Below are 14,968 nucleotides of genomic sequence, written 5' to 3'. Positions count from 1 at the left end.
TGGCCCATAGTAAGAAACAGTCCTTTCCCTGAAGAGTTTACAATCTAAATAGACAAGACAGACAATGAGAGAAAGGGAGTATTATTATGCCCATTTTACAGATGGGGAATATATGCACAGAGACATTAAGTGATTTGTCCAGACTTATACAAGAAATCTGTGCTATAGCCAGGAAATGAATCCCTCAACTCTGAGCCCAGTGTCTTAACCACAAAACCATTCTCAGTGTGCTTGACCTAAGGCAATGTTTGTCAACTGGTGAATTGTGACACCTAGGGTGGGTCACAGAACACAACTGGGGGAGAGGGTCACAAGGCATTGAAAATTTTATTGTGCTCTCAAGCAAAGAAATTCTTGCTCCTCTACTCCCTGTACACTCTTGCCATTTGAGATCAAGTATTATCTGTTAATCTCTTGAAACACAAATGCACAAATAAATTATATAGGCTTATAATTTATATGTTTTTTACTCTTATTTTTTATAGGAAATGTAAGTGTGTGGTGTAATTTTTTTACTTTTTACTTTAAATAGTGGATCACTTACCTGAAAAGGTTGAAAATCATTGTCCTAAGAGATAAAAAAAATTGCCACAAAGAAAGCAATTTTTGGTTGCAAAATAGTTTGCAAAGGTTTTCCAAAAAGAAAGGACATAGATAGTATATATGCTTTTATAAACAAAGTTATGGTAGGTATTTATTCAATAAATATAAAAAAATTAATAAATAAGCCAAAATGTTTATAGATTTGACCTTAGTATTTGCTGCAGGCTTACCATCATACTAGTCTTGTCTGTATTTGATTTTGAACCTTTGAAAAATCATGCCATAGAAAAAAAGCACAATTTACATTGGGTGATCTGGGCTGCCTCAGAGTCTCTCAGTATACAAGCTGCAGTTATCAATCTTGCTGCTGTCTAAGAATTCTATGTCCTCTACAGCAAAAACTGAATAAATTATAGGGCCTGTAAAATAAAGACGTCTATATTGAGTGCCCTCCATAGACTGATTACTGTGTGTTGTAGGGAATTTCCTTTCTTTTGCCAACTCTATAAAGCCACTCTCTAAATATGACATTGTGAGGTTCCACATGTATTTTCTCAAATGTTTCCATATCAACTATCACAGTTTCCAACTAAAAAGATCCCCGCCCCCCACAAAAAGCTAGAATTTGCAGACTCAACCTTTGATTTAAGAGTCAACCTGAGTTCTTTCTTTTCTGTCCATCATTAAAAGTAGTAAAAAAATTTCATGTCAAATTAGGCCCCAAGTTTCTCCTTTGTAATTCCATTGTCTTCAAATTCTGTCCCCAGTCACACCTGAGCAATTCCAATGCTTGTAATTGGTTCACACAGATGGAACATAGTACATAATTCTGATGATGATGAACAAGTAGGACTAAAATCAGCTCATTATCATTTAGCTGGGTTGGTTCGGTGGAGTTAACATGTAAAAAACAGTAAAAAGTTATTTTGTCACTAAACTCATTAACTATGGCTCTGAATGTGGACAGGGAGCAAATTTGCGTCTGACGAAGTGGGTATTCACCCATGAAAGCTTATGCTCCAATACATCTGTTAGTATTAAAGGTGCCAAAGGAGTCTCTCTTGCTTTTTACAGATCCAGACTAACACGGCCAACCCCCTGATATGTGTTAATGTAGTTATCCTTATAGTTCTGTTTACATACTGTATGGATCGGATGTTTTGAGTTCCATTCCCTTTTTTGTAAATACTCTGTATAACCCATCTATATTAATACATAAACTTGTCTTTTTCATTTAATATTTTGTGAAACAAAGAAAACTGGCAAGAAGAATAATGTTTGCAAGGAAACAGTTATCATGGTTTAGTTTGATCAGGTTACAGGGTCTTAAGATTTCTTTTTTCTAATCAGCAGGGTCAATACATCAATATGCATTTATTTCATCTAAAGTGTTAGCTATCTTCCTTCCTCTGTTAGCATGTCACATATTGTGTAGTTTCTCAAATTCTTTTCTAGATATTAATTACAAACAGTGCCTTATTCCAGTGTTTCTCATACTTTTTATCATTGTGTCTATTTCTGTCAGATTAAATGAGCTGGATCCCGACTTCCATGTGTGCTAGAGACACCATTCATTTACATCAACTATTAATGAAATATTAAATATAAAACTACAATAATTCCTCAGTTAACATTGTAGTTATGTTCCTGAAAAATGCTAATTTAAGCAAAACGATGTTAAGTGAGTCCAATTTCCCCATAGGAATGGGGCAGGGTTAGGTTCCAAGGAAAATTTTTTCACCAGACAAGTGTCTGTCTGTCTATCTATCTATCTACACAATATAAGTTTTAAATAAACAATTTAATACCGTACACAGCAGTGATGATTGGGAAGCTTGGTTGAGGTGGTGAAGTCAGAGGGTGGAAGAGGGTGGGATATTTCCCAGAGAATGCCTTCCTGCTAAATGATGAATTAGCACTCGGCTGAGCCCTCAAGGGTTAACACATTGTTGTTAATGTAGCCTCACACTCTACAAGGCAACTTGAATGGAAGGAGGGGAGGCAGCATGACAGAAAGAGACAGAGGCACACACCGTGTGTATGTGTGTGTGAGAGAGATGCACATTTCCCCTTTAAGTACACTGACCCCAATCTAAGTACACTGCCTTTTTAAGTAGATCAGCAAGTTGAGACAGCAGCTGCTGCCAGCAAGCTCCTTTCATACTGAGCCCTGTCATGTCCCCCCCTGCTCTATGGAGATGGGGTAAAGGAACAGGGGGCAAGAACGGGAAGAGAGGGACACCCTGACATTAGCACTCCTCTTCTCCGCCCCTGCACAGCAAGCAGGAGGCTCCTGTAAGCAGCTCCAAGGCAGAGGGCAGGAGCAGCGCATGACAGTGGGGGAGGACACCTGAATTGCCTGGCAATAGCTGGCTGGGCAGCTGTAGCACAGGGAACTTAGGGAAGCTGATGGGGGGCTGCTGTCCACCCTGGTTCCAAGCTCCCACCAGCTAGCTCCAATGGGCTGCTTTTTCTGCAAGAGCAGACAAAGCAGGCGGCTGCCAAACAACATTATAAGGGAGCATTGCGCAACTTTAAATGAGGGTGTTCTCTAATTGATTGTAACAACAAAACAATGTTAACGAGGACGACATTAAGTGAGGAGTTACTGTACGTAAATTACAATAGCCTTACTTTACTATTTTTCAGTGATTGGATGAGCATGAGAGGGGCAGTTATTGATGAGAAAAATGAAAATCTGGAGTGTTGGGGATTGTTTGGACATAGTGTCCTGGAATGGTTTACATAGTCTTCCTCTGCTTCCAAATACTTCGATAGTAGTGCCCATGAAACCTTTGACCCCCACCCTCCCTCATTTTGTCATCTTTACCTTCCTACTGTCAAGACACTGAAGCAGCCTACTGCTGCTTCCTCCGCCTCACTCCTCACCCTCCACACATTGCAGCTTGCTAGTTGCATGGGAAAGACCTCAGTTGGACTTTAAGCAAGGATGCAGGAAATTTAGAAGAAGACTGCATTTGCATTTTCTTATTTTTGAGATTGTAAATAGAAAAATAAGACTTTGAGGCCCTTCCCAAACACTGTTTAGGCCCCACCATTGTGGTCAGACTGAATAGTTAGCCTACCTTACCCCACTATGTGGGGCTTGATTTCATTGTTGATGAAGAGAGTTCCAATGTTTAAAAGTCAGTATACAGACCCAAAAGAAAGTTAACAGCAGGCTCTTGTGTGGTAGAGCTCTCTTCTATTACATATCTTTCTCTTTGATGTTATTGATACAGAAGAACAACTGTTTATGAATTGGCAAAACAATGATTGTGATTCAGTTTGGAAAAGAGAGAATGAAAAAAGCAAGTAATGTTTTTTGTCTTATTTAATTTACACAGACACTAGAATGATACTTCAGTTTTTATTAGAAACATTATTCCCATCTGCTCATATTGAGAGGGCAGGGTGCCAGGAGCTTTTCAAGGAGCAAAGACTAATCCCTGGCTCAAGAAGATGTTTCTTAAACTGTGGTAATTTTGTTGATCATTGCCCTGACTTTAACATCCTTTTTTGGCGAAACACTAATGGAAAGATTATATAGAAATACCTCTGATAATATCTGGAGAGCACTCTTTTTTGATCCCTGTCATTCTGATTTTAGATCACAGTATGGTATGAAGACTTAATGATTGATAGTAACCTTTTATTGATGGAAATATTAAGCATTCATGCTGATTTTATGTAGATCACTCAGCAGGCTATAGTTGTTATTGACATCTTTACAGACCCTAGTAGTGCAGACTGAGTAATATTAGTTTGGCTCTATTCTTCTCCTCCTGGAGATGGCCTAGAGATTAGTACTAGGGAATGTTCATCTATTTCAACAACTTTCTACTGCTGGCTACTAGTGTAATCTGTTCTTACTCCCTCCCCTCACTTCCCCCCAAAAACCCATTAGTATATTTGGCATTTAAGGAGACAGTAAGATGTTTTTGGCTACAATATCAGCCATATTGCAACAATACTCAGCTGTACACCTTTATGTCAATGACTCAGAAAGACATGGCAATTCATCTTTCCTAGTATCTATCTGAGATTGGGACTTGAACGTCAGGCATAGAGTGAGGAGAAGGAGGAGCATAGCCACTGCCTGTTGCCATGGCAGCAGCAACTCAGAGAATGAGTTTGCCACTGCTGACCAACCTCACAGTAGGAACAAAGAGCTAGAACTAGGAATATTCAAAGTAGGCTTATTTTCAATTATTTTTTTAAACTCTACAAATGCAGTAAAAGTAAATTTACAGAGAATGTTTCCTGTATATTCATATGTGTGTCTTTTCCTCCTTGAAATCTAGATAAAACTATGGTAAAAACAATATAAAAGTCATGGCACTATTTCCCAGAAGCTTTGATTAAAATAAGTCTCTCTCTCTCTCCAGTTCCATTTGGTACATAAGTACAATTAAAAATAGTACCATTGAGAATACGTTTGATATAATCTTCTTAGAAAACCTCTAATAGCTTATCTCCTGTGCATTCTAACAAAAACATTAGCCAAAAGACACATGGAGATCTTAACCATTTCCCCCTATTATTATGCAAATCTGTGGATTGTGACACTCTCCCTTTCTTTCTCAGCAATCTCTTAACATTTCCCTGCTCCAGCTCCAGTTGAACTGACCAGAAACATCTTTCAGAATAAAGTGATCTCAAACGCAAAACCTTAATAGCAAAAGTCCTTCCAGTGTTTCCTGGATGGGGTTGGGTAGCAGTTTTCCATCCTTCTTCCACAGCCTGAAAGGGACATGCTGCATTGCCCCTTTTCCTGTGGGAAGGAGGAAGATGCTGTAAGAGGACTGGATTTGACATAACTCGCAACCATCTTGTACACTTAGGACATCACACAGGAATAATTTGGCCTTGCTTAGGCAGATAGAACAAAAACAACTGCAAGCTGTAATTCTACTGACTGGGACAGATAAAGTGAATGTACAGATACATGAGAATGAGGGGAAATGTGGAAAAATGATCTTGATTCTGGTTGTCTGTGTTTGTAAGTTATTTTGCTGAAGCTGCTTTGCTGATAAGGAGAATAATGAATTGTTATTGGTGTTGCTAGGGAACTTGTTAGCCTATTAGGGGCTATTATGAGTTATGTGCTTTGTCCAGAGAAAATCTATAGAATTTTGTTAGAAAATATGCTTTGGAGCAGTCCAAAGAATCTTTTATTGGGAGCAAGGATCTGGCACCTAAACTCCCCAGCAGCTGGACAGAAGAGGCATCCCCAGAAGGCTGGTTGCTGATTCCTCAAAACTATTTCAGACTTTAGGTAAATATAAATGTTTGGATAGCTCTAATCCTACTGATACAGCATATATGTATGTGTGTGCTTAAGATCTAATAAAAAAAGTGGTTTTAGGTAAAAACTTATTAGACAGAGGAGCTGTGCCCCCATTAATTTATCCCTGACATCGCCTGGAGAGAAAGAGTTAAGTTACCACTACTTTGGGTTCTGAAAACCCTGGGTAACAGGAGGGTTGCCACTCTACTGGCAAACAGACTCTCTCTATTTATTTTCCATTTCACAGTGAGAACAGGGAATCTTTTGTGCCACTGTTCCTTTCTGAAGGTGGCTCTTGATTGGTTTATTGATTGATTGTATGGGATGGAGGAGGAGCCTCGTCCTCCCCTACACCAAAAGGCTTCTAGTCCAAAGCCTTTAAAGAAATAGTAAACTTTCCCCACTCCTGCCTCAGAGATTAAATTATCCCTCCCCAGGACCATTTCCTCTCTCCCAGCACCTGCCTCTGCCATTTCCCAGGCCTTCCGTTGCTCCAGAATTACTGGAATGGGATAGCCTAGTCTTACAGGGCCAGCATCCCTGATTACACTGATATTTTTAAAAGGGCAGTTCCGGCACCATAATTCTAATGTTTTTATTTATGCTGAATTTTATGAAGGGGTAGCTTAACTGTTCCCATATGCTGCAATTTCTTCACCTTTAATCAATATTGATGTGATCAAAGGGATGCTTGAATTAGAAAATTTCCATTTTTAAACTGCATTATTAATTTGGATTTTTGGGGCTTTATTTTCTTTTTTCCAAGCACTATGTTTGCCCACTCTCCAGACCTTTTACTTTTCTATGTTTCCTAACAATTTGGGAAATGTGAAGAAAAGGAGTTAGTGTCAGCCAATTTTAAAGATCCCTTGGAAGCAGAGGATTGCTTCCCTTTTTTAAAATAAAAGGCAGCATACTAGGTTAAAAATCTATGGATATGCAAGAAGATTTTCAAAACTAAAGAAGTATTCACATTCCTCCTTCCTCTCCTCTCAGTCCTCTTTTACAGCTTCAGCATTTGTCTTCCATCTTTCTGTGATCTGACTTTTGACCTTTCTGAATCTGTGACAATCAGGAAGGCAGTATCTTATCTTTGCCAATGTGCCTAGGCCTTTCTGCTGAGTCTTGTGGTACTTTAATTGTTCTGGCATGCATCATACCTTGGGCTCAACATCACCTGAATTAAAGTACATTTTACCACAGGAGCTGTTTTTGCTGATTTACTTATTTAAATAATGTGTTCTAATCTATTGTGTCAAGAGATTTAAATTAGTGCTAGTCTCAAAATCCCTCCAGCACATATAGGCAAAAATTTTGTTGGGTGGCAAATAATCTTGTATTGATGAATGCTAAGTATTATGGAGTAAACTGTAGAAAAGTTGTGTCAACTGGCTTTTTGTTTAATGTGCACAGAAACAAACATTAGTGGCACATATCCTGGTAGAAAAGTGAGGCTTTAACTTTTAACTTAAGGGGGGGAGGGATAGTTCAGTGGTTTGAGCATTGGCCTGCTAAATCCAGGGTTGTGAGTTCAATCCTTGAGGGGGCTGTCTGGGGGATTTAGTTGGGGATTGGTCCTGCTTTGAGCAGGGGGTTGGACTAGATGATCTTCTGAGGTCCCTTCCAACCCTAATAATCTGTGATTCTATATTTTTATTGACCAAGGATTTCTAAATTAGTATTGGTATCCCTATTTCACAACCTGTATCGTTATTGTTGTAAATTTTATACTTTTAAAATGTTTAAAACATAGTAGATAATTTTATTGTGTAATTTCAAACATGAAACTGAAGGTCTGCACAGAAAGTATTTAATTAATTAAATTAATTAAGGATATTAAGGATATTTATGTAAGGATAATCTAAATAAAGTACTCAAGCTACTTACACAGTACTCCATTTTTGCCACTTCTTTGTATTTGTTGTTCCTTTCCCCCCAGTATGAAGATGTGACATGAAACTTAGATTTAAAACGTCATATCTTTTGCAATTGATGATTCTGGTTTTAGTAGTTTGTGGTGGTCTTGCAAAATACTGTACCAAAATCTCTTTTTGACCCCAGAGACCTGCTGTAATTCTATCTGAAACCAACATGAATGTTATCATTTCTCTTTGATAAGATGAAACTACCATCTTAACAAGATATTTCAGACTACGTGTGCCTATGGAAAAGAGCTTTTTAGTTCTGGGTCATATTGTGCCATCAGTCTATAAACAAAGCTCCAATTGCCTTCTGCTTAAAATATGATGGCACAATATGAGCCTCTGTTATTATGAAGCCACTAGTCGCAACACCAACGTTTAAGTTTGGGTTAATTTTTTCTACTTAAAGCGAAGTTATATACAAGGTGCAGTAAATTAATACAATATCAATAAATACAAGCATGACAATTCCCTTTTGGATCTATGAAGTGAAATCCCTTTTGTAAACATTTGAACAAACAGATGACCAAAAGTGTATACAACTGTTGTTAAATATCTAGAAATACTAATATATGGTAAAAAAAATTCAGAATTCTGCAGAAATATCAGCAACACTATGCACATTCAAATTCTGCTAAAAAAATAAGATATTTACAAGAAAAAAGGCTCATCGATTAGTGATTTAGGCAGTGTTAAAGTGCACCTGTATTCGGAGTTACTGTTGTAGGAAGATTACATCAGTCCTTACACTAGAGCATGGATGGTAAACATTAAGAATGTGCTATCTCTTCCCCTTGCACTCTGACAATTTGATCCTACAAACAAAAGGCCTCTGTTGAAAAGGAGAGTGTCAGCAACTGAAAATTGGAATTTAGAATGGAATTCCTATTTCCACCTTAATTATAACTCTAGTATTTGCTACCATAAATGCTACATTTTGTGTAAATGATGTTTCTTTTTATGCAAACTTTGTATTTCTTAATGGGTATCTTAATAATGAATCACAGGTAAATTCAATTATCTGTTATATAATGTGTAAGTATTTATATGTTTTCACAACCTTCCCAGACCAATATTAATATAAACCCTGAATTCTTTGCTACTTCATGCAAAACACATGATGTAGTTATGTGACTCGCATGGTCTAAGGGGTTAACTAAATCCTGTTGCTCTGTATCAATTCACTATATACAGAGATAAAGATAATGAATCTTATAAGATGACCATTTTACTGTAGAGATTATATGGACATTATCGTCTCTAAGGACATGTCTACACTACCATTTATGTCATTCCGAGGTGTGAAAAAACACCCCTTGAATGACATAAGCTTCTCCCGCCGACATAGAGTCGCTTGTTGAGGTGGCTTTATTATGTCGACAGGAGAGTACTACATGTCCCATCTTATAGCAGCGCATCTGCATTGGTGCAGCTCTGCTGCTGTGAGCTCACTAATGTAAACATGGCCTTAAATGAAGATTAGGCTCTGTGGTGCTGATGTGAGAAAACTTATGGAGTCTCTCTGTAGTAACTGAGAGCCCTCATCATCTAGAATCCCATCACTGGCCATTGGGGATATTTTCTACAGTCACAGATCAGCTACATTGCACTGTAGACAATCCTATCACACATTCTCTCTATAAACTTATCATGTTCAGTCTTGAAGCCAGTTAGGTTTTTTGCTCCTTCTTCTTGCCTCGAAAGCCTTCCCTCCTCTGATGGTTAAAAACCTTTGTCTGATTTCAAGCCTAAACTTGTTGAGGGCCAGTTTATATCCATTTGTTCATTTCAACATTGGCACTTAACCTAAACAACTCCTCCTTCTCCCTGGTATTTATTCCTCTGATACATTTATAGAGAGCTATCATATCTCCCATCAGCTGTCATTTGTTTAGGCTAAACAAGCTAAGCTCTTTAAGTCTCTTCTCATAAGGTAGGTTTTCCATTCCTCTGATCATCCTAGTGGCCCTTCTTTGCATCTGTTCCAGTTTGAGTTCATCTTTCTTAAATATGGGAGACCAGAACTGCACACAGTATTCCAGATGAGGTCTCACCAGTGCCTGGTATAATGGTGCTAACACTTTCCTATCTAAACTGGAAGTACCTTGCCTGGTGCATCCCTGGATTAGCCTTTTTCTTGATAGCTCATAGTCATCCTGTGATCAATCAATACACCTTGGTCTTTCTCCTCTTCTGTCACTTTCAACTGATACATCCCCATGTTATCACAAAAATTCTTGTTAGTCCTTGTGTGTGAATTTCCACTATTAAATTTCATCCCATTTCTATTGCTCCAGTTTTCAGTGTCGTCCAGATCTTCTTGTATAATAATATTCCAGTCCTCGTCCAACTTTGTATCAGCTGCAACTTTTATTAGCACATTCCGACTTTTTGTGCCAACATCATCAATAAAAAAGGTTAAATATGATTGGTCCCAAGACCAATCCCTGAGGAACTCCACTGTAATGCCCTCCAGCCTGATAGTTCACCTTTCAGTGTGACCCATTGTAGTCTCCCTTTTAACTAGTTCCTTATCCAATTTTCAATTCTCATATTAATCCCCATCTTCTCCAATAATTTCCCATGTGGAACTGTATTAAATGCCTTACTGAAATCTGGGTAGATTAGATCTACTGCATTTCCTTGTTTAAAACAAATCTCTTATCTTGTCAAAGAAAGTGATTTGTTTGATATGGTATGACTTACCTTTTGTAAAACCACGTCATATTTTATCCCAATTACCATTTACTTCTATGTCCTTAACTACTTTCTCTTTCAAAATTAGATATAAGACCTTGCAGAAAATTGAGGTCAAATTACAGCCTGTAGGTTCCCAGATCACATTTTTTCCCTTTCTTAAAAATAGGCACTATATTAGCAATTCTCCAGTCACATGTACTACCCTTCAGTTTACAGATTAATTAAAAATCATTGCTATTGGGCTTGCAATTTCATGTGCCAATTCCTTTAATATTCTTGGATGGAGACTATACAGGTCCCCTAATCTAGTCCAATTGAACTGTTTTTTGATTTCTACCTTGGATGTGGTAATTACTACTTCCATATCCTCATTTCCATTAACCACCCTGCCACTACCACTAAGCTCTTCTTTACCCTTATTAAAAGCTAAGGCAAAGTATTCGTTTAGGTGTTGGGCCATGCCTAGGTTATCTTTGATCTTCACTCCATTCTCAGTGCTTAGCAGGTTACTTCTTCTTTTCTTGTTTGCCACATGACCCATGAGCTGCAATATTCCCCTCTGAAGACTGCCTGCTAGAGAGGATTTGTATTGTGGATGGGATGGCTTGTGATTTCTGCACTCAGTGAGAGTCTCTTGGCGCTAAGCACATTTGAAAATCAGAGGAATTAACTTCAGTGCATAAATGGGAACCAAGTTATTTGGAAACTCTGGCTCCAGTTGTGGATCTGAGTGCTTTGGAAAATCTGTCCCTAAACGTAATTTCATAAGTACTTTATATCTATTATGTAATCTGTGATCATATTAGCAACATAATACTGCATTCTTCACTCAGCTAATGAACATATACTTGGAAAAAGCAAAATATAAAGAAAGGGGCCTTGGGATAACCTTAGTGCCTTTGCCAAATTTCCATCTTTCATTTAATACAAATTTATGCAAATATTCTGATTCATGGTTGTCTGAAGATGTGGTGCTACAGCCTTCTCACTTTGTTTATATATTACTTATTTACTTAAAAGAAATATGCTTGTAACATTGTTCTACAACACTCTTTATTATTATATGAAATAGTTGCCTGTTTTTAACTGCAGAATTACTCTTCATACCCACTAATAGATACTCTTATATCAAAATTAATTCTTTTTAACTCTGTACAGTGATTTTAGTAAGGCAACAAGGGAAATGTATAACAACCACTAAGACGTGTAAAGACTTTTGATAGTTTATATTTTTTTGTTTGGCATGCTGATCAAGTACGATGCTGTCATTCACCTAGAAATGAATGGCATTCTGCTTATGAAGTAATAGTTCAATAAGACGATTTTTGCTGTCTGATAATGGTTACCATTGGAAACTTGACTCTGTACATTTTGTATATCTATATAAATTCTGTAATTTTAAATTTTGTCTATTTTTTCTGTCAGGAATAATAAAGCTATCAATTTTTTAGGTACTGTATACTTTGAAAAATGACACTTTCCTTAGGTACCAATAGATCCCTAAATTTGTATCAGCATCCGATCCGTGATCCACAACATGATCTGCAAATATAAAGCAGATATCCACAGTTTTGCTGGGCTTGAAGTATCAAGACTCCGAGCTCTATTAAGTTAACTTTATTGAAGATATAGGATCAAAAAAAAAGGTCCTGCTGTGCTTATACACATACGAAAATAAGTAATGGTAGGATCATAGCTTGGTATACAGGGCAGCAGTGTACTATGCAAAAAGGGCACCAAAATTCCTGCCTTCCTTAGCTAGAACCACTTCCATAGGTGTAGTCAGATATCAAAACAAGCATAGTTCTCACATGTGTGTGCATTTGTATTTATAAAAAACAAGGCGATGCTTAATAAACAATGCCATCTATGTTCACCTATATGCGTACACACCCATTGTGCTGCCATTGGCATTCAGCCAATACAGTCTCACTGACTCGTACCTAGTACCAATATGGAACAACAATTTCGTGCTTGCCCTTGCTATGTGGCAATCACATTCTTTTAGTAGATGGGTGCTGAATACCCACTTCTCTTCTTACAACACTCTTGCTCATTGTTCCAGCACTGGTGTGTTTTACACGATGGCAAACTTCATTTGTGTTGTTACCTTTCTTCTGCTTATTGTATGGAGTAGTCTGTTATGCTCAGGTTTTTTTGTTCTCTGAAACTTGCATTGTCATGAGAGGTAATTTGGTTGGTAAGATATTTGGTTGTCCATTACTCTAGAGTACTTGTTTGTGAAAATCACCCCACCTACTTCAGCACCCATAATTCTAAAACAAATTACATCTATAAAATACATTTTGAGAATAGGTGTTGCAATATTTTTATATGAAAATGTATTATTAAATGTATTATTATGCTTTCTACTGTTTTCACAGGAATTAAAATTCAAAATATTGGTAAAAAATAAGAAAGTTGGAACACTTGAAGAAACTGTTCTCAGGAGAGGTCTTGATAGCCATGGTGAGATAGGGGAATTTGTAGAAGAGGTAGAGCAATCAGAAGATGATGAAGCTGATGAAAGCACTCCCTCAACACCAAAATCTCCTCTGCTAAAAAGAAGAAATGCAGTTAAGAGATCTCCACCACCCCCTCGAAAAAAGCGAAAGGTAAAAGTATGCCATCTCATAGGAAATTAGAAGGTGAACAGAGGAGTTGTTTTCTTTGTTTGGTTGATTGTTTTTTAAAGTAGCTTATGATATATCATAAACAAAATTTAAAGGGTAGGCTTTAAAATTACAAATTCTTGTTAAAGCATAATATTTAAAAATAGTATTTTTCATCTCATGGCTCCCTTCGTTTCCTCACTCAGGTAATGCATCCAGTCAAGATACAGCATATTTTGGCATCCAGTTCAAATGCAGTCCTTCTCAATTGCTTCATGCCAAATTTTACTTTCCCTGAACTTCTCCATTCTAACCATGTGCTTAGCCTGTTCATTGTCCTCACCAGCTAGGGGCTCCAACAGACAAGATGCAGTGCTGTTCACACTGCACTGCTTATGCCCATTCTCCTTATTGGACTGCCCATGTGGAGAATTGGAGTTTTGTGGGCCTTCTAATGAGGGCAGGGAGAGGGAGAGTTCCTCTGATGTCCCTCCTGTCTACAACTCCCCCACCACTCCCAATCAGAACAAACAATTAGTCCAAGAAGATTTAAAGGACCTCATTCACTCAATTTTCTGTATTCTGTTTTTATGCACAGGACTAGATAGGCATGAGGCTACAATAAAAAGTATTTACAGTGCTAGGCAGGAGTTTTGCTTTTTCATTTATCAAGATACTGAAGAGATCATTAAATGAGCCCGAACTCTTAAAGGTGACTATAAAAATGGCATATAGTTCCATGTTTACATCCACTGATTTCCATGTTAAATGTACTCAGTTAACTAAAGGGATAGATACATAGACTCATAGACTTTAAGGCCAGAAGAGACAATTGCAATCATCTTGTCTGATTTCCTGCAGGTCGCAGAATTTCACCCACCCACTCTTGTAATAAGCCAATAACCTCTGGCTAGGGTGATCAGACAGCAAGTATGAAAAATCGGGACAGGGGGTGAGGGGTAATAGGCACCTATATAACATTAAGCCCCAAATATCGGACTGTCTCTATAAAGTCAGGACATCTGGTCACCTTACATCTGGCTGAGTTACTGAAGTCCTCAAATCATGATTTAAAGACATCAAGTTACAGAGAACCCACCATTTACTCTAGTTTAAACCTGTAAGTGACCCAGGCCCCATGCTGCAAAGGAAGGCAAAAAACCAAAACCAAACAAACAAAAAACCCCAGCCAGGGTCTCTGCCAATCTGACCTGGGGGGAAATTCCTTTTCTGCCCCAAATATGGTGATCAGTTGGTCAGATGCTCGGAACTGAATGTGATATTTTAGGTGAATTTTGTTATTTCAAGTATCTCAAGGAAGGAATCTTAGCAACCATGAACTAAAGCATATCCACTGCTGTAGAAAAGAACAATGGATCTTTCCTCTCCTGCACTACAGTGGTTGCAAAATTACACCCACCAGATGTCCTGATTTTATATGGACAGTCCCGATTTTTGGGTCTTTTTCTTATATAGGTTCCTATTACCCCGCATCCCCTGTCCTGATTTTTCACATTTTCTGTCTGGTCACCCTAGAATAATGCAAGCTCTTATTGTCTAGTGAGGGAAATTAAGGTCTTTTCTGTCCCCTAATTACAGAACTCGGAGTTCTTCTTTGAGAGCTTGTTTATGTCAATTCCAATCAGGTGTGTGCATTTGCATGTGCACGGTAGCCGGAAGATTTTCCCCTAGCAGCATCTGTCAGGTCGGCCTGGACGCCCCCTGGAGTTGTGCCTTCATGGAGCTCAATATAGAGCCCTGCCAACCCTCCATCTCCTCAGTTCCTTCTTCCCACCCGTGACAGTTAGCTGGAACGTTCCTGTGCTCTTGTCTCAACAATCACATTCAGCATTCTTCTTATATTGTTCTCCATTATTTCTCCATTGTTGATTAATAGATAG

The 14,968-nt window shown here is 38.1% G+C and overlaps 1 protein-coding gene across 1 annotated transcript in view; it reads left to right on the top strand.

Annotated features, from left to right (window-relative positions):
- PLCZ1 (phospholipase C zeta 1) overlaps positions 1–14,968 on the top strand; it is a 135,449-nt gene that overhangs the window by 57,593 nt on the left and 62,888 nt on the right. Inside the window, 1 exon segment of the mRNA XM_050936347.1 lies at positions 12,840–13,070. Within this exon segment, the coding sequence (XP_050792304.1) occupies positions 12,840–13,070 (231 nt within the window).

Source organism: Gopherus flavomarginatus, chromosome 1 (genome assembly GCF_025201925.1).
Source record: "Gopherus flavomarginatus isolate rGopFla2 chromosome 1, rGopFla2.mat.asm, whole genome shotgun sequence".
Taxonomy (NCBI): Eukaryota; Metazoa; Chordata; order Testudines; family Testudinidae; genus Gopherus; species Gopherus flavomarginatus.
The sequence above is the reverse complement of the archived record's forward strand: the minus strand, read 5'-3'. Positions and strand labels throughout refer to the sequence as shown.